Below are 20,500 nucleotides of genomic sequence, written 5' to 3'. Positions count from 1 at the left end.
CCCCATCCGCTTTTAAGGTTCCCCCACCCCCACCCCCTTTTCACATGCACGAACACACACACATTAACACTACTACAACCCACGTTTTAATTCCCTGTCACCACTGACAGGGCCTCAGACACAATATTTAAATTTCAAGCTAACCTGTTTTCAACAGCTTCCTGTATCATCCAAAATTGACACCTTATGGCAAATTTTAAGCAAGTTTATCTACCAATAGTTAAGATAGCCTGTGGTTAATATTAAGTCCAATACGTTGGAGAGAGCAAAACTTCAATTTTTTCCCCACCAGCTTTACTATTGAGTTCTAGTTACTGACCACACCTACCATCCGTAACTTGGCCAAAACCTGTGAGAGATCTTGGATCATCTTTACCTGTTCGTTCCTGTGACACTGCTGCAGAGTCTACGACCTAACACGGATCTACTACTGCTGACGGGCCTGCTCACGGGAAAACGTCGCCATCCTGTCAGTAAATATCCAGATCTGATCGAATACACCGACCTCCCGACGCTCATCGTCACACACTGGTGATATGTGATGGCCTACTTATTGACTTGTACAAAGTAAAGGCAAAACGAAAATAGGGGCAAGGGCAGTAACTCTTACACAAAGTTGCACACCACAAATTGTATTACCGACTTTGATCGGATATATATTGTCAACAAATATTTTCTTTTTATACTTTTTTTTTAAGATTAGTCTACCAATTATCATTCTGTTTTGGAATACACAATTGCTTATAGTTAAGTGTATCATACTTAAATACAAGTATTTTTATATTATATATCAATAATAATTAGCACTGTCTGTTACAATAAAACAGGTATATCGCAATACACGGGTATATCGTATCGTATCACAATACACAGATGAAATATTGCTGTATCGTAAAAAAATTCAGTAGCATATTTTGATGTATCTGCTTGATGTTTTAACTTTGCAAATTACTACAAATTCTAACAGATATGCTAATAAGCATAAAGCAGGATTTTAATAGTTCAAATTTTGTAATCGATGGTTGGTTTGACAAAAAATTTAAATCTATGTAATCAATATCATATATGATTGAGTTTGATAACCCATGCTTCATCTATGATCGAGGTTTTGTTGGTGTAGCTTTGTCATGTCGCCATATTATTTTCACATCACATACTACATTTCATGAATGAACTAAATTAAGAAGTTTTTTTTCTAATTTCATATTTTGCTTACAATGAATATTCATTACCATTCAACCACGGAATTAGATTGTTATCTAAGTCTGTGCATTCAACATATCTTGTTAAAAAAATGTTTGTGTAAATAATGATACTGTATCGCCTTATGGAATCAAATGTGAAATCTTCTTTAATTAAGGTAATAGGTTTGTGTCACCATTTCTCAGTAGAATTTCTTAAAATTTTGTAGTTATATTGCTTTGAAGTAAGAAAATTTTCTGCCACAAAAAAAATATATAGGTTGTCAGAATTTTAAGGATTTTGAATGGAAATTTATGTAAAAAGGTTTGAATTTTGAAAATAAAATGGCTTTCAATAATGTCAATAAAAATGATACTGATATAGATAAGTATAGCATTAATGCATATCAATTAAATAAATGCTGAAATTGTGTAAAATAGATTATCTATAAACGATTGATAAAATACACATAGTAATTGCATGTAAGAGTTATCTTTCTTGAAAAACTTCACATCAATGAAATAGGTAGCCGGTTTCCTGAAGTACAGAAAAATGGACACATGTGCCTCATTGAGAGAAAAACAACTGAATTAATGTCTAGATTGCTTTGAAATACTTTAATATTGAGAGAACACACTGTTCTGTCAATAATAAATATACAATATTCAACTCATTAGAATATGAGGAAATTTTGACACTCAGTCTCCCTACATTGGATTTTCAACTAGGGATGTACTTTCTATTTCCGTTTATTCATACACTCATTCGACCTTAGTTTTAAATTCAGAATAGCTTTTGTTGCATAACACATCATTGCCATCGGAAATGTCAAAGAAATTATCTATAATCAGAGATTAAAGACAAAATCAATTCCAGAAAATGAACAAAAAGGACTCAAATATAAAAGGTTGCATTGTTTTTTTTATTTTCACAATTGCATTACAAAATTGCATTTAAATGTTTTGCATTGAAAAGTTTACACACAGGAACTAATGATATTTTTTTTAATTTGATGACAATCATATACCCACCGGTATTGTATGATCAGAAACATTCATGTTGAGACAATTTACCAAAGTTAATAAATTCTTTGCTTCAGGTAAATTTCTCTGAAATATGCTGAATGTTCCTTACACAATTACACAATTATGTTAAAATATCACATGAATTTGAAATTAGACATTTTTCAGTCTGTGCTGTACATGATATACTTTTATTACAATGGAGGCTATCAAGGTAAAGAATGAACAACTGTTGTGTACTCTTCACAAACTGTGAAGCATAAAAGGCATCATCAAAATTCATCGATGCTCCAGGGGTTACACTCACCTCCGCTCTCTACACCCCTGAAATATGTCATGACAAAATCGAAGGTTAAGTGTGCACCACCTTGTGGTACTCCTGTAACATAAGAGACCACTGGTCAGCCATTTTTTCTATCGGATATGATTTTGCTGACTGCCGGTGGATGAGATAAGAAGACTAATCTGATCCTTTGATGTACATTAAAAGAATATTGAATCTTGCTGTAGCGTAACAGTAATATTGAAGTCGGATGTTGCTCTTCTGTCATCTATAGGACAGGTATCAGCCTAGCAACTGGTCAAGTTTTTCTTACCTGAAACCATCAGATAGCTAGCAGTGTGCTATGACATGTTCCAGGGATGCAGAGAGCATAACTGCTGGAGTATTGAGGATGAGAAGGCATTCTTATATTTAGTTCATAGACAACACTGAACATCTAAATAAAGTAATTACTTTTCTCATGAAAATCTAGATTTGCTAGAAGAGAGATTTCAAAAACATACTTAATTTACAGCTAATAAAAAATATTTAGCTTTAAACTTAAAAAAGAGCTTGCAATATTATTAAAATTTGGTTTTAAATATAGGTACATATGTACCGTATATGAATGTATTTGTATACATTTCTCAGATAACTGACTTAGCCAAAACATGACATAACATTGAAACAAGACGACGGATACACTTGTAGTGTTCCAATCATACGTCTTAGCTACCATTACTACATATGTAACTCTATATATTTGGTATTCCGTCTTTGCATATTGCAGAGTTATCTTCTCTTGTGAGATGGTATTGATTGTTACGTCATTGGTTTGTGAGAGTAACGTCATCAATTTTTGAGAAAACGACCAATGACGTAACAATCAATACCTGCTCACAAGAGAAGATAACTCTGCAATATGCAAAGACAGAATACCCATCTGTTGGGATTTTTATTTATAGAAATCTTTGACCAGAAAGATAACTTGAAAACAAATTTACAAAATAATTATGAAACTGAATTTGTCCCATTTCCACTTGTACTCTTTATTTAAATTTGGTACCCATTGTTTAGGTCTATGGAGTTCTAGACTTAAAATCGTAACCAATCAAAACAACTGTGTTCTGAATGAAACAATACCTTGAAACTAAACATTAACATCTAAGAGACCTAAAAACATGATTAGAAACTGAAAAGCATGATATTTTATGGTACATAATATATCAAATATGTATATATGTAGAGACATACAAATTAAAATACAAAATTATGTCTTCCTTTTATACATGATGAAAATAATGCAGACTATTTATTTGGTACACTGAAAAAAACATTCAACATATGATTTGTTTCAAATGATAGTTAAAAATATGTCACATGATTTTCAAGAGAGAAGTTACAATAAATGTATCTGATGTAAGTTTTGCTGTTAAACGTGTATTAAGTAGACAGATGAGGGCGGTGCAGCTTCAAGCTTATTACAATGTATAGTAAATGATTTGTTTGACAGTGGTTACCACTGATGAGCTCTGGGTTATTGATGAGGGTCCCGGGTGATTAAGGATTGTTCCTGGGTTATAAAACATTGTCCCCATTTATTGAGGACCGTCTTATGGGTTCCTGAGGATGATTGAAAAAGTATAGAGGATGGTCCCAGGCTTACTGATAAGGATACAAGAAGTATTTAGGATGGTCTGCAGAAAAATAATGAAGATGATTCGATATGATTTAATATGGCACTGACATACTGCATAAAGGGAAATGTTCGGCCAAGAAATCAATTTTTGCTCAGTGTTGATTTCAACCTTCACATTTCACTGCTATGTTTATTATGTTGTTAACCTATATACACTGTAATGAAAAATTTGCCCTTGGTGGGCGAAAAAAGGCAAAATATATACAGTATTTACTTGTGTTTACCACACCATGTAAAAATACGAGCAAAACTTCACACTAAAAGTCAAACCACCAGAGATATCATAACTTGAGATACACGAACATTGGAAAAAATGAAAAGTCGAGAGAGAAATATACTACTTACATCACACATGTTTTATCTATCAATCCTGTGTTGTTGTTTTTTTAAATGAACAGTGCAAAATGATTTTCTTTTAACATTAATTTAGTTTTCAAATAAAAATATTCTAAAAATTCCTGTCAGAGTATACACTATGACTCATACTCAACAACTACAAATATAAGTAACCACTTTTTATATATTTCATTAAGAATTTTAACTGATGCGAATAATGATTATTCTGGGTGTAACACATAACTCAAACACACATTATCAAATCAAAATAAAAACTTTTTTTTTCATAAATGTTAAAAATCAAAATTTCGCTGTACGATAAAAAAGTTTGTTTTTTTTTGGTTTAAAATCAGTTCCCTTATACTAGTAAAATTGTGCAGTCACTAGAATTCTGAGGACTTTCATTTATAAATAGTACAAACAGCAACGTAAAAAAAAATTATCATTGCTTTTGCCATTTTATCATTTAACCATTAAAATATCAATGATTTATCAACACTCAACACAGCATCAGTTTGTAAACTTACTATATACTAACATATACCCAATAGGTAATAACATACAAACACATAAACAAAGGGAACATACAAAGCTGTCAACAAACACACACCCACCCCACCACCCCTTTAGGAGGGAGACTCCCTCATTTTGACCAAAATTTACCAATCTCCCTTGAAACTCCCCCATTCCAGTACAAACTCACACAAACTCAAAATCTACATCCTATGATCAAATGATCTAGTTATTGGAGAAATAAAATGAGCAAGGCAGTTACAGTCGCATTTCATGCACTTTCTCCCTCATGGGAGGTTTCAGATGTTGACACCTGAACATAACATATTACTTCACAATACGACAACTTAAAACAATTTAATAAAACATCCAATGTATAATTACAGGTGAATGAATGTCTTCGGACATGTCAATAAATTTACCAGGCATCAGGTGAATAAACTCATCAATAAAATTTTGATAAATATTTGCCAAAACACAATACATTTGTATTTTGCATTAACTTGTTTTCTGCAATCTTCATTAATTATGGTTACTTTTAATTGTTTTAAGTGGAATATTATTAGTCCAGAAGCTTGGTATGAAGTAAAGAATGTTTCTGACTTATTCAATGTCACCCTTGTAAAGTAATAGCTGTTTCCTACCGACTCGGCTAGGGAGAATTTCTCTTTAGGTCATTTGGTAGAGCAAAAGACTAGTAAACATGAGGTTCTGGGTTCAACTCCTAGCGGAGACATTGAAAAAAATAATTACCTCTGTAACAACAAGAATCATCCCCCTTCCCCTTATCACACAAAAAATATGTTTCTAGCTCAACTGGTCCATCATCAACTTTTCCTTTAAAGGGCTATTTTAGTATGAATATGAAACATTCATATTGAAAGTGTTTTAGTTTGTAAACCTATGTCAATGAGATAGAAAATCTAATGTGATGTTTACATCCAAGTAAACATCTAATCCATCAACAATATACACACTTATCTATTAAGATAATAAAAGTATGAATATGATATCTAGGGTAGTTAGGAATAGAATAATAGAGGTACTTTGTTAATGTGGTCAAATATCAAAGCAGTAGAATTTCCAAGATGGTGGACATTTCAATGAATAGTAGTGAATAGAGGCGTCACAATTCACCGCGATGCACTTGTACCGAGATTATTTATGTTCGATTCGATTCACGATATATTTTTCCGGATTTTCGATACGTCACGATCTGAATCTTAGTGTATGCTGCTCCAGCTGAAACGTCTGTGAGACGTTCAATTTCATTGGCTGATCTCTAAACCCTCAGCCAATCGGCTGCGAGGATACAATTTTCACAAAGTATTCATAACAAAATGGCGGACCGCTGTAAGGAAATGAAAATTTGTGATGCTCCGGCAAGCTTCAAATCAAAAGTGTGGAAACACTTTGGGTTCCCGTGTATCGACGGCTTATATATCTCATTTTGTTTATATTTTAAAATAAAGGTGTATCGAATCAAAATAATTGAATCATGGTACAAACATCGAGATCCGTATCGAATCGTGGGTAAAGTGTATCGTGACAGCTCTAGTAGTGAACAGGGGGAATACTCACAATTAAGTCTCTTCTCTCTACTTTTGGTGGGTTTTTTACTAGGGGTGGGGCTTATTTGCAGTCAAATACGGTAATCACACCACTAAGTGTATGGAATATACAGCTCAAGTTATTTCCCTTGCCTACTGTCTACAAGATTCATAAATCAAAAATGATCACATGATTTTGAAAAAAAATAATAATAATAATAACTAAAAATATCACAGAACACACAAAACTATGGATGCTGATATGAAGCACCAAATATGTTTTTAAAAACTTCTGGTGGCACTTATTAGCTCCCATACACACTATGCAATACAATGTATAAAGAGAGTGGTTTTCCTCCACTCTGGTCCTGGGTAAATATAAGTGCACTTAAAAAACATACACGTACAAACATATATAATTACACTTAACTACTGTGTAACATTTCTTACTAGAATCCAATGGCTCATATAAAACCCCATCACACAAGTCATGGCAATTTTCTTCTCTGTATAGTCTGGATTGAATAAACGATTTTCAAAGATGAATGAAAGAGGAATAATCAGTATAACAACAAAGATTCAGGTATTACAGCAGTTAAGACAATTGTAACCTGAGTTTTGGTAATTATTGGAGATGTGATGTGCCATTTTTAAATGAAGGTAGTTTTACTAAACATCGACAAAAATGAAGAAAGTCAATATCAGAAATAGTTAAATACATTAAAAATGTAGACATTTCTCATGGCCCTAACAGAATCTTCCTTTTTGATATTTTCTCTCACAATCACAACAAAATCACACTAGTTATAAACAATGCAGATTTTTTACATTTCTTACATAAAAGGTCTCCCTTTTTTCGGAGGAAAACTCTCAATTCATTTTTGATTTTTGAAATCAGCAGAACTTCTCAATCCTTCTTTTTGCTCAAATGCAATGAAATCATTACATGTACTTTTCAGAAAATTTCATATTTGCCAAATTGCTTGTCCGAAAGAAAAAATTAGAAAGGTTGGCAAGTGTACTGTTAGCAATGTTTCCAGAGTGGGCGGTCATAGTTTTGCAGAAGTGGACGTCATGTATTCCAGAAGTTTTCCCAGCTCACTAAGTGTGTCCATCATGGCGTCTGCAAACTTTTCGGCATTTGTCTCCTGACTGACACTCCATGACGTTATCACAGGAACAATTCTAAAACACAGTCAAAACTGTCTTATAGCTTTTAACCCATCCCCCCCCTGAAATTTCATAATGAAATATTCCAACCTTTGAATTGGAAGAGTTCAAACGTGTCTTCAGGGTTGATTGAGTTAATGTCAAGTCATCTGAATGTTAATTTGATGTCAGTAGTTCAATTATTTTAATGGTAATAGCACAATTCAGGTATCTTGTATGTCAGATATTCATCTCTTATTTTTGAAGAATACAAGATAGAGAAGTTTTCCCCGGAATAATTATTCATGTCTCCTCATACTGTGACAGGTATGATAAAGTCTTAACCAGTCTGCAGATCAGACAAACTGATTTCAAATGTAGTGGCTATGATATTTTTACCTTTTTTATTTTTCATTCTGCAGAGTTTTAATCATTTTCTAAAATACTACATGTATTGCATTCAAAATGAGCTAGTCTGGTGCAATGCTCTAACCCTTAAACATGATGGACTAAACAATACTTAATTATAACCCCATGCTGTGATGGATTTAACTTATTTTAATCAATAAAAATATATTTTGATCCTTGAAGTGTAGCAGATACAATTCAGTATATCTGATCAAAGGGAACATGATTCTATTTCTGTTCATTCAATCAGCTGGAAAGTTTGCCTGCTATTTTCGGAAAGGGCACCTGAGCAGGAATTGGGAAAATGTCATCGGCATTTGGCAAAAATTGGAAAATTTCATCAGTGTTCCCACATGTACAGGTTTGGGAAAAAATAAAACCTACAATGTGATTTGCAAAAAGGTTTCCTCTAACTGTTTCTTACAGTAAAATGCATAGCAATAAATAAACACATCATTTTTCAGAGTTTTTTGTTACATCAATTTCAATTATTTATGTATTTTGAATGCTCCTTCATGGACGGCAATACTTTGAATGTTGCTCATATAACGACGGGAAACTTGTGTAAACATACTTATTCATCCAATTGGGAAAGAAAAGACCGAAATCGGGAAAATGATATTGGTTTATATGAACACCTGGCAAAAACCCTGATCAGACTAAACAAACATTTATATATTTTGGCCATAAATGCTGTAACTAATGAGAGCCCTACAACACCATTCTATGTAATTATTACCAAATAAGGTGCCTTACTTTTCCTGCTCAACTCTGTAGAAGGTCCCGTACCCGTCCTGTACCATTGGGGCCACAGCTCCGTAGCAAGTTGTGTAGCCGACGAAACTAGTGGACAGGACAAAGTTACCTCCCCCTCCGCTGTAACACAAATTAAATATATTGTAGTTAACAAGTACTTCACAATGCATATTGTAGTAGTACTAAATTATCTCCCCTTTACATTTAACAAGGATTTCGTACCATTGCCAAAAACTGTAACTAAGGCCCCTTTCACTTATCCAAAATATCTCCAAACCTTGGGATGATATTCTCGAATGTTTTACCTTTGCCAAAGCCTCTGGTAAGACAATCAAGATTGTTACACCTCAAGTGAATTTCTAGCTATTTGATTGGTCGGGAGAAAATTAAACAAAAATCTCTGTCACCCTCCGAAAATACATTGGTTTTAAGGGGCGCGGGTGATTTTGCCATGTGACAGTGAAAAATATCACATGCGCAAAAAATGTGCGTGCACCGCTTCGTTTCCCCACCGTGATGGTCACAAGAACGTTTGACAGAAACAGCCAATTTCATCAAGCGCCGGTGCGATAGCGATTGTAAACAGCAGACTATCAACAAACAAGATGTCATTATCGAGGTTTGCTGCCGTTTCTGAGCTACATTGACTTTTGGTGTAACAAAATAGATATGACATTCATTATTTATATAATATCATCTCTCGGGTTTGAGAATTCTCTGTCCTACCCTCAAGGTAGGGAAGATTCTATTAGTCTCCTGTTTTAAAGAGATCAGCTTGTCACCCCCTAGGGGAAGATAGCCTTGTGCAGAAAAGCACATGCTACATTGAGACGTCATAAAAATTGTATGGGGATCGTGACGTCATAAATTGGTGAATGACAAATATGCTTTTCCTTACATATATGACTACTGTTGGTCGAGTTGTGACTAAAATAATAGGATTGGAGAAAACAACTTCTCCCACCTTGAGGGTGTGACAGAAATCTCCCACCCTTTGGGTGATTATGTGCTTGTATACTTCTCAGCAGAGCCTCAGGTTGGACAACCAAATAAATACACACACCCAGATTGGAGATTTCTCTATCACACCCTCAAGGTAGGGGAAGATTCTATTTTAGTCAACATTAAATTTTGTGTTGTAGGTTAAGTATAAGTAACAGAAGCTTTTGGGTCACTGTTCCTTCAAATCAAAACAAAAAGGATGACATATGTCTCAGACATCTGATAGTGTGTTCCTACAAGTTGTCAGACATTATGATGTACCGGGTAGGTGATTAATTAGAATCTTCCCCACCTTGAGGGTGTGACTGAGGAATCTCCAACCCGGGGGATGATGTTCTTGATTGTCGTACTCAAGGCTTTGCCGAGGGTAAGACATTCGAGAATATCACCCCTCAGGTTGGAGATTTCTCAGTCACACCCTCAAGGTAGGGGATGATTGTTTTTTCTCCCATCCTGTTTCACTCACAAATCTGCTGACAAGCAGTGATTGCATGAAATATAAGCCTTGATGGCATGCTTTTGCAGCAAATTCAGAGTTATCTTCCATGGTCTGCTACTGCATTGATGACGTGACGTCCTACTATTGTTATGACTTAGGTCGCACCATTCTGCACAAGGCAATCTCCCCCTAGGGGGGTGACAAGCTGATCTTTTCCGGCTTAAAAGGGAGACACACCTATGATGGGTGGGAGAAAACATGATCTTTCATACTTACAGAACCTACTACTTTTATCCAGTAATTGTGTTTTTACATGATCAAAGACATGAACAATTAGAGAAACTAAAAATACCAACACTAGCATATAGAAGATCCTTTGGCGACATGATAGAGGTCTACAAAATATTGTAGGAAATATGACTGAGAATTATCCGACATATTTAAAACCAGGGAAAGTTCATCTACACGTGGACACAACTTAAAAATTTACAAATCGCATTCAAGATTAAATATTAAAAAAATGGTTTTCACAGAGAACTGTTAATTTATGGAACAAACTGCCATCTAATGTTGTTAATTCAAGCACAGTTTAACAATTTGAACATGACCTAGATGAACACTAGCAAAACCAAGTGCAGATATACAGTTTTAAAGACAAAATTATCGTCTAAATGTCACCTTTTTTATATATGCTTTTATCTTATTAGTTTTATTTCAGCGCTGACTGTCAAAGGATTGTAAAATCCTAATATCGTCAGAATAAAATCTATGTTTCTATGTATAAAGGTATATATCTCAAGTTTTTCAATGCATGGCAGATAAAAGACTGGACGTCGCTAAATCACAAACCTCTTTTTGTAGGATATATCCTCATACAACAAAGGGGTGGGCAGTCCCTCCTCCTTGGCGATCAACATCAATCCTAAAAGGTGGCGGTCACATCCTGTAGACAAAATAAAAAAATAAGGACAATAGTTATATAGATGTATACAACGAGACAACAGTTACCTATGGTCAGAAATACTTAATCTAAACAATTACGATGGCATCAAAATGTGTTTTTTGCAAACATATTCTCTAAAATACAACTGGGTTTCATATCATTATCAATGCTTAGAATACCTATTAAATCCTTTCATTTACCTTCAAAACAAAAGGAATTTCGATTTCAGTTTTCATTTAGAAGTAATTTGAAATATTTAACACATTTGACCCCAGTAACCTTAAAAGTTGGTCAAGTTATTTTTTTTGAAAAAAGATAGCACTTCATCACAGCAAGCTACAGTCACAAATATAACCCATCTGGGCATCATGGTTCTTCAGATGATGTGTTTGACTTTTTTATCAGCAGATTAAATTTGTTTTACGCTGGTTTATTACATCATATGGACATATCATACCCTGTAGTTTGGTCGCCTCTAACATCAGCTGATTGTGCTTGTCTGCTGCACGAAGGTACAGCCTGAGCTTCTTCTCTTTCTGAAACATTCATAATACATTTCATTAATAAACACAAATATAACTAAAAATACCATTTTCCTTTGATAAATGTGGTGCTTCATAACAATTACATGTCTGCTGATTTTGACATACAGGTATAGCACAAAAACAAAAGTTTGTTGAATTTTTTCTAGAGACAAATTCAGTGGAATTAGATTTCCAACAAAACCATTATTAATCAGTTATCCCAACCATCTCTCTATCATATGGAGAACAACTTGCCTTGTTGATATTTTGCTGATTTTTTTCTTGCTGTGGTCATAATGCAAAATAAACCCTCTCTGAAACATGATCTGTATTTTATAGGGGTATCCATAAATCACTTCTCAAAATTGTATTTTCAGAAAATTCTTTTATAACACAATCAAGAGGATATTAAATTTGTATCAATTTTGAATGTTTCTTTTTTAAGTGTGTCTCATTAATAATCATGTGATATTTCAATTCACAATCATGTTCGCTCGTAAACTGTTGAAATAAATAACAAATAGGTCTCACAATAGAAATGATTCAGTTACCCTCAGTATATGTTACCCTCAGTATGTTACCCTCAGTATGTTACCCTCAGTATATGTTATCCTCAGTATGTTACCCTCAGTATATGTTATCCTCAGTATATGTTACACCCAGTATATGTTACCCTCGGTATATGTTACCCTCGGTATGTTTTACCCTCAGTATATGTTATCCTCAGTATGTTAACCTTAGTATATGTTACCCTCAGTATATGTTACCCTCAGTATATGTTACCCTCGGCATATGTTACCCTCGGTATATGTTACCCTCAGAATATGTTACCCTCGGTATATGTTACCCTCAGTATGTTACCCTCAGTATATATTAACCTCAGTATGTTACCCCCAGTATATGTTACCCTCAGTATATGTTATCCTCAGTATGTTACCCTCAGTATATGTTACCCTCAGTATGTTACCCTCAGTATATGTTACCCTCAGTATATGTTACCCTCAGTATGTTACCCTCAGTATATGTTACCCTCAGTATATGTTACCCTCAGTATGTTTTACCCTCAGTATATGTTATCCTCAGTATGTTACCCTCAGTATATATTAACCTCAGTATGTTACCCCCAGTATATGTTACCCTCAGTATATGTTATCCTCAGTATGTTACCCTCAGTATATGTTACCCTCAGTATGTTACCCTCAGTATATGTTACCCTCAGTATATGTTACCCTCAGTATGTTACCCTCAGTATATGTTACCCTCAGTATATGTTACCCTCAGTATGTTTTACCCTCAGTATATGTTATCCTCAGTATGTTACCCTCAGTATATATTAACCTCAGTATGTTACCCTCAGTATATGTTACCCTCAGTATATGTTACCCTCAGTATGTTACCCTCAGTATATGTTACCCTCAGTATATGTTACCCTCAGTATGTTTTACCCTCAGTATATGTTATCCTCAGTATGTTACCCTCAGTATATATTAACCTCAGTATGTTACCCTCAGTATGTTACCCTCAATATGTTACCTTCAGTATATGTTACCCTCAGTATGTTACCCTCAGTATATATTACCCTCAGTATATGTTACCCTCAGTATATGGCCAGCCGTTTTATAAGAGAAGTATGTATTATAACAAGTGTTTCTTACCTCACTCATTCTTCCACATTAACATGAAAGTCTTGAAAAAAAGTCTAAATATGTAGATTAAAATTCAAATAGTACATTAGAATGTGACCACACCTTCCCTCAGAATGTCGAGGAATACCGCTACAGTAAAGCTGTTTACTAATACATCTAGGTCTACCAAGCTGATGTGTAATGAACTCGTGAGCTATCAAAAACACCTTCCCACAGTAAGAAGTTGATAGGTATGTAATAGAAAAGGCTCTGCTTACCGAGGCCATTGGGTCCAGCATGACCTTACACCAATCAACGAGCTCCACTGTACAAGAGCGTAGGGTCTCTGTGCGAGCTCTGTAGAATCTACGTGTAGTAGCTGTCTCGTAAGTAGGAGCGGGCCTGAGTGAATCAAACACATGAAATATTATAGCTAATAAAACAGAGCATCACTGGGACTAACATTTGTAGTGGGACATGTTGAAACAGAACACTGTTGTTAATTACATGTATTTATTATACCTTTATTATTTCTCATAAAGGTCCTGAAAGGTCTGGTTATCATTTCAGAAATGATCTATCAGAGAGAGCAAACCTAGTGTCTATGTCTGGGGCACAGCTCTGCTATGACTTTGGACAGCGATCAAGACAATCTTGAAAAAAAAAAATACTTTAAATCATAACAAGTATTCTCAGACGTCAATCTAGATCCTCCTACTTCCGCTTATCTTCTGCTTATCTTTCTCTTTTCTTCACTATCTATTTAAAAAATGTTTAAATTAAAGACTAGTTGGACTCTAGCTTGATTGTAAATACATTGTATGTATTACCCTGTTACAGGAAGGGATTCAATAAGCTGGTGCGACCTTCGTCTAATCCGTTTATAAATAATTATGCAATAAAATTTGTTTAAACTAATAAAAGCTATAGTCATGCTGGAGAAAGAGTTACAGTTCTTGGCAGTGGTACTGGGATCCTTAAGTCATATTTTTGATGTACCAATATTTCTAGTGTCAATGCAGCTATCAATATATCAATATAAAACATCAAAAGAACATGTCAGCAAAAACAAATTCTAATTCATTTGAGATGTAACACGACATCTGATTGGTCGATCAAAATAATTTGCAACAGTATAACCATGATATACCATCTGCATATGAAGCCCGGATGGCAAAGTGTTAATTCCGTCGATGACCCCGACTGAGCCTGACACGTCATGAAATTGATTATTCATGATGTCAGGAACAATAGCGTGACCCCGAAATGTCAATGAAATTCTGCCTTACTTTGAATATTCCTCATGTCACCATCCACAGCGCTAGCAGAGTGACTCAGAAATATCTTACAGTTGTCGTTTCTTTCAGTGATTTTGGCTGATATGAATTAAATGGGGATAACCCTACTGTATTTTGATATGTCAGAGGTATATTGTGATTATACTGTTGCAAATATTCAATTTGCAACACTATAATCACGATATACCGCCGCAACTTTCAATATACAGTAGGCTTATCCCCTAAATATTTTAAACTAAAAACCCTCTGAATAAATGAAACTGAATCTGTTTAAGTCTTTACTTTTTATGCATCTTGTAGTAGGCGTACTGCATAGCAAGTTGGACATGAGTGTCTGGGTGGAGTTTTTTGGACCGGAGATACTTCTTACCATAACCCTGGAAATGTTTGGCACAGCAACTTAAATTGGATCCCTGAAAAAACAACACATTCACTGGAATACAAAATGTTAATAAAGTGAACATATTAATTAGAGGTAACCATATGGTTATTTCCATATCCTACTCTGTATTAGCCGTGGGACCGGGGCCACAGGGCTGATATGGGTCTCGGGCTGGTACAGATAAGGATATGGAAATGGTCATATGGTAACCTTTTTATCATCTACTGCTCTATAAAATCAAAGGCATAAGCAATAATACATAAAACTGGCAGAAAATCGATATTTCATGAGCTGAACTACAATCACATTCTACCTTAAACCAGAACTGTAAGCTAAAGGCTAACTAATACCCCCACTCCTATATAAACCAGAACTGTAAGCTAAAGGCTTACAAAGGCAAAGCAATATAGTCTCCCACCAGTAACAAGTATTTCGCACAAAGTGGCATAACTCCACTAAAAATGGTCAAAATCCCAAATTAAAATGCCGGTGCACATCTACATAAGACATCGATCATTCATGCAAAGTTTCACTGAAACTCACCTGTTAGTTAAGAAGGATTTGCGCGGACAAGTATTTCGCACAAAGGGTCATTACTCCATCAAGAAGGGTCGAAATCCCAAATTAAAATGCTGGTGCATAACTAAATAAGATACCAATCATTCATGCAATGTTTCAATGAAATCCACCTGTTAGTTAAGGAGGAGTTTTCCGGACAAATTACTGTGGACGACAGACAGACAGGGTGATTCCAGTATACCCCCCCCTAAGTTCGTTGCAGGGGTATAATAAAACACAATGAACAGAATAACAAATACAGACAAATAGCAGTGTGTACACTACCATCTTGAAGCGTGATTTTTTCTGAAAAGTGTTGAACTAGACTAGACATTGAACGGATATGGTGCGTGACAGGTGGTTACGCGTTCATCTGGGATATGGCCTAGGCACAGGTAGCAGTATTACACATGCAAAACGAACCATATCACGGGCATGCCGCAAGTATATGATAGAAGAAATTATCTGATTTCAAATACATTATTTACTACATCTAACATCAGATACTTCAACTATGATATTAAATTATGCAAATTCACCTTGCAAATATTTTTACGTTGATTAAATCATTGATTGTAGATAATACACACCAGATAAGGTGGTGTCTAAAAAAACAATCTGATCTCAAGGTAATCCACATGATTTCAAAACATAGTTATGTATTAAAAATTAATACACAAAGTTCTATAGCCGTAAAAATTAGCTACAATAATTTACTTTCAATGTAACAGAGAGATAGACAATCACATATTCGGAATGGTATCCATCAGTTTGGTATGAATAATAAATGCCAAGTTTGTTTTGAACACAAACAGAAATTGAAAACTAATTTTGCAGGATTTTGAAAGACATCCATTTCCTTTGTCAAATAATTAAGAGTGTTAGTGGCCCTGGTCTCGCTAAGCCACAGTGTGCCGAATCAGTTAAGTCAGCTATCAGAAAATATTGTGACATTTTGTCAAATAGCACTCTAATACTGCAGGCAGTCAGGGGAACAGGTAACATGTTTACCCATTCCGCCCCGTAGTGGATCACAGATCACCTGGTACACATATCACTCGCACTGACAATGCTGGGGTACTTACATAAGCTAGGGTACACATATCACTCACACTGGCAATGCTGGGGTACTTACATAAGCTAGGGTACACATATCACTCACACTGACAATGCGGGGGAACTTACATAAGCTAGGGTACACATATCACTCACACTGACAATGCTGGGGTACTTATATAAGCTAGGGTATACATATCACACTGACAATGCTGGGGTACTTATATAAGCTAGGGTACACATATCACTCACACTGACAATGCTGGGGTACTTACATAAGCTTGGGTACACATATCACTCACACTGACAATGCTGGGGTACTTATATAAGCTAGGGTACACATATCACTTACACCGACAATGCTGGGGTACTTACATAAGCTAGGGTACACATATCATTTACACTGACAATGGTGGGGTACTTACATAAGCTAGGGTACACATATCACTTACACTGACAATGCTGGGGTACTTATATAAGTTAGGGTACACATATCACTCACGATGACAATGCTTGGGTACTTACATAAGCTAGGGTACACATATCACTTACACTGGCAATGCTGGGGTACTTATATAAGTTAGGGTACACATATCACTCACACTGACAATGCTGGGGTACTTACATAAGCTAGGGTACAAATATCACTTACACTGACAATGCTGGGATACTTACATAAGCTAGGAACGTTTGTCTCGCCTTCGTGATACCCTCTCGGATGACATCATCAATGTGGAACACCAACTCTGCAGGCTTGGCAAAATCGCGAACTTGCATGGAGCCCTGTAAACAAACAGAAAGGCTGTTGTTTTCTCGCTTCTGTCTTTTTCGCTGTTCAATGAGTTAATACTAAACTATGAGAATTATTAATAATTACTAAAACACAAGAGAAGTATTATTTAATTAATAACTACTTTAATGCTAGTCAATGAGAAATCTTGCTTCACAGGGAGATCGCTTTTTGTTACCAGCGCCGTCTCTATAACACAAAGCAGTTCAGATGACAAATTGTTATTTTAAGTTCAGAGAAATTAAATCAAATTTGAAGTGCTATAACACTGAAATATCTTAAATTTCCCCCCACACACAGAAACTTAAGATAGAATATGAAACCACATTGTAATCCTCCCATATTCTCTTTTTCAAATTACAATGACTTTATGGTGACAGTACCTGTACTATACTTAAAATCCTAGGTTTGACGGTGCTTGCTAATAAATCTCATCAACACGGAAGATCTCATATATTCCAATCTCATTATTACAATACTAATTTTAACAAAATTTATTCATTATGTCCCTCACTTCATATACATATTTCATGATAAATCAATTTTTATGGGGGGGGGTAGTTTTTCCAATATATTTCAATACAAGAATTCCGTGAAGTGGATGTGTCGCCTGCGCAGGAAGGTGGGAGATTACGAAGAAATAGATATAATTTTCATTTCAAGTGAGCAATAATCAAAGATTATGTTTTTGGATGGCATCATTTTGTTATATAATCTGTTATTCTGGGAAGAATACTCTGAGTTTAAAGGAACTTGCTGTGGATACTCATTGTCTCAATTCCAAGTTTAATTTGTATGATTTTTCGGATGGTTTCCCATAAATAAATGAATAAACTTGTGAATTATGATGTTAAACAGCTAGTGTTGTCAATAGCATTTGGAGTAAGACAGCATTTCAGAGGTATACACGGTGGGTCAAGTGGTAGATCGAAGCCGTCCAGTATAGTTTTAGTGAAGTTTCTATCTATAGTAACAGTGACCTTGACCTTTGACCTTCAGACCTGAAAAGCAATCCCAAGCAAGCACTTTTGGTAAGGAAGCACTGCATGAAGTTTGAGTTTGATTGGCCCAAGGAAACTCAAGGTATTGCACGAAAACAGATTTTCTATTTATAGTAACAGTGACCTTGACCTTTGACCTTCGGACATGAAAAGCAATCCCAATCAAGCAGTTTTGGTAAGGAAGCGCTGCATGAAATTTTAGTTTAATCGGCCAAAGGAAACTCAACTTATTGCACGACACAAAAATTGATTCTTTTTGTCCCTCACTTCATACATAATTCATTTTTATAGTCATTGGAACTTTTTCATGCTTATTGAAAGATAAAATTTGTATAGGTCGGTCCCTATCAAATCATGAAAATTCTTAAAGCACTGTACAAAAATAGATCTGAAATAACAACATTTATCAAATAAAAATATATAAAATTCATTGTAAGAAAAACAGATATCTGTGGTCAAGTCAATACTGGCAAATTCTCAAGAGCAAGTATGAGAGCAGGTATGAGTGTAGGTTTAAGGATGTGCTCAACATGTAACTGAAGGATGTGCTCACCATGTAACTGAAGGATGTGCTCATCATGTAACTGAAGGATGTGCTCCTCATGTAACTGATGGATGTGCTCAACATGTAACTGAAGGATGTGCTCACCATGTAACTGAAGGATGTGCTCAACATGTAACTGAGGAAAGTCTCATATATACGGAAGGTCAATATTTCTATGATCACTGCTAAATAATTGTACTCACAGGAGGGAAAAGATAATAACATACCTGCCACTTTCCTTTACACCGTAAAATATTGAGATCGATGTAGAATGTGCTGGAGACAACTATCATGGCGTCCATTGGGGCATGCTGCGACAAAAAACAGTCAACAATCATACTCATACAAATGTACAAGAAATTGTAAAATAAATACCAGTCACACATAGGATGAAACTGAAAGATTCTTTTTACTTTCTATAAGACACAAACATTAGTTTTGTCATTTGATTCATGAATTTTATAACTTCTCACAGTTTTTGGACCCCGGTAATTGTACTGCATTTATTCAGCAATAAACCTATGCCTCGTCAGGGCTAGACAGTTAAGGTAGCCTGATAGTACAAGACTAGTGAAATCCCAAAAACAATTGTGGAATAATATTGGGTAAGTTGAATTTTCACATGAACTAGTAAAAATTGGAAACAGTTACTACCCCAATTGACTTGTGGTATTCAAAAAATTAATTTCTAGCCCTGCTGGTAATAAGCCCACCCATGTCATATAAAGTCCATCAGAAATACCCTCCAATGATATCTCGCTCTCCTACAATACAGCCAACCCTCTACTTTAAGTCAGAGTTTGTGTGCTGTCCTCCTGGGCTTATCGTAGGATAAATACTGTACGCCTCATCAATATCACATCAACAATACAAAATGTTTTCTTACATCACAGTTGGATCCTGCCAGTCCATTTTTATAGAAAATGAAGACAGAAGATTTGTCAAACCAGCGATCTCGAGGGTCACCAGCCAGGGACATTTCAAACACCTATAAATAATGTAATAACAATAATATTATCAGTAAAGTGGTCACACAGCTTTGCAAATAGGGGGAAGACAGCTTAAATTGGAATTAGAATCCAGGGGAATGGATTCAGTTATCTGTGTGAGTACATTTTTTGTTAGAAAAAGATACAGGTTTTGTAGCTAGGACAACATGGAACGAAAGGCTGAGTTTGGAAGTTTGCTGGACTCATTCAGATAAGATTTAACAGGTCATACATTAACTATTTTAATACCTGTATCCAAAATACTTTTCTCAGCATCGGTCATGCATTACAGCATAGATATGAATCAAACGTACATTGGACTTGTCAGTACAGTCTTGACTGTACCTGTAACCGAGGTAACTTACAGTGGACTTGTCTGTACATATAACCATGGTAACCATACATTGGACTTGTCTGTACATATAACCATGGTAACCATACATTGGACTTGTCTGTACAGTCTTGACTGTAC

General features: G+C 35.2%; 2 protein-coding genes across 7 annotated transcripts in view; both read right to left on the bottom strand.

The window, feature by feature from the left end:
* LOC110461182 (peroxisomal carnitine O-octanoyltransferase-like) overlaps positions 1-547 on the bottom strand; it is a 28,837-nt gene extending 28,290 nt beyond the window's left edge. For all 3 annotated transcript variants that reach the window (XM_021514537.1, XM_021514538.1, XM_021514536.1), the window contains exon 1: positions 377-547. In XM_021514537.1, the coding sequence (XP_021370212.1) occupies positions 377-519 (143 nt within the window). In that variant the 5' untranslated portion in view covers positions 520-547. The remainder of the gene's footprint in view (positions 1-376) is intronic.
* Positions 548-3,328: 2,781 nt separating this feature from the next.
* LOC110461181 (peroxisomal carnitine O-octanoyltransferase-like) overlaps positions 3,329-20,500 on the bottom strand; it is a 32,212-nt gene continuing 15,040 nt past the window's right edge. For all 4 annotated transcript variants that reach the window (XM_021514533.1, XM_021514531.1, XM_021514532.1 and 1 more), the window contains exons 8-16: positions 19,926-20,027; positions 19,267-19,350; positions 17,380-17,487; positions 14,991-15,121; positions 13,689-13,812; positions 11,719-11,797; positions 11,168-11,261; positions 8,878-8,997; positions 3,329-7,749 (exon numbers count right to left, since the gene is read on the bottom strand). In XM_021514533.1, coding sequence (XP_021370208.1) covers positions 7,614-7,749; positions 8,878-8,997; positions 11,168-11,261; positions 11,719-11,797; positions 13,689-13,812; positions 14,991-15,121; positions 17,380-17,487; positions 19,267-19,350; positions 19,926-20,027 — 978 coding nt within the window. In that variant the 3' untranslated portion in view covers positions 3,329-7,613. The remainder of the gene's footprint in view (positions 7,750-8,877; positions 8,998-11,167; positions 11,262-11,718; positions 11,798-13,688; positions 13,813-14,990; positions 15,122-17,379; positions 17,488-19,266; positions 19,351-19,925; positions 20,028-20,500) is intronic.

Source organism: Mizuhopecten yessoensis, unplaced genomic scaffold (genome assembly GCF_002113885.1).
Source record: "Mizuhopecten yessoensis strain PY_sf001 unplaced genomic scaffold, ASM211388v2 scaffold10589, whole genome shotgun sequence".
Lineage (NCBI taxonomy): Eukaryota > Metazoa > Mollusca > Bivalvia > Pectinida > Pectinidae > Mizuhopecten > Mizuhopecten yessoensis.
Note: the sequence above shows the minus strand (reverse complement) of the source record. Positions and strands in the feature narration are given on the sequence as shown.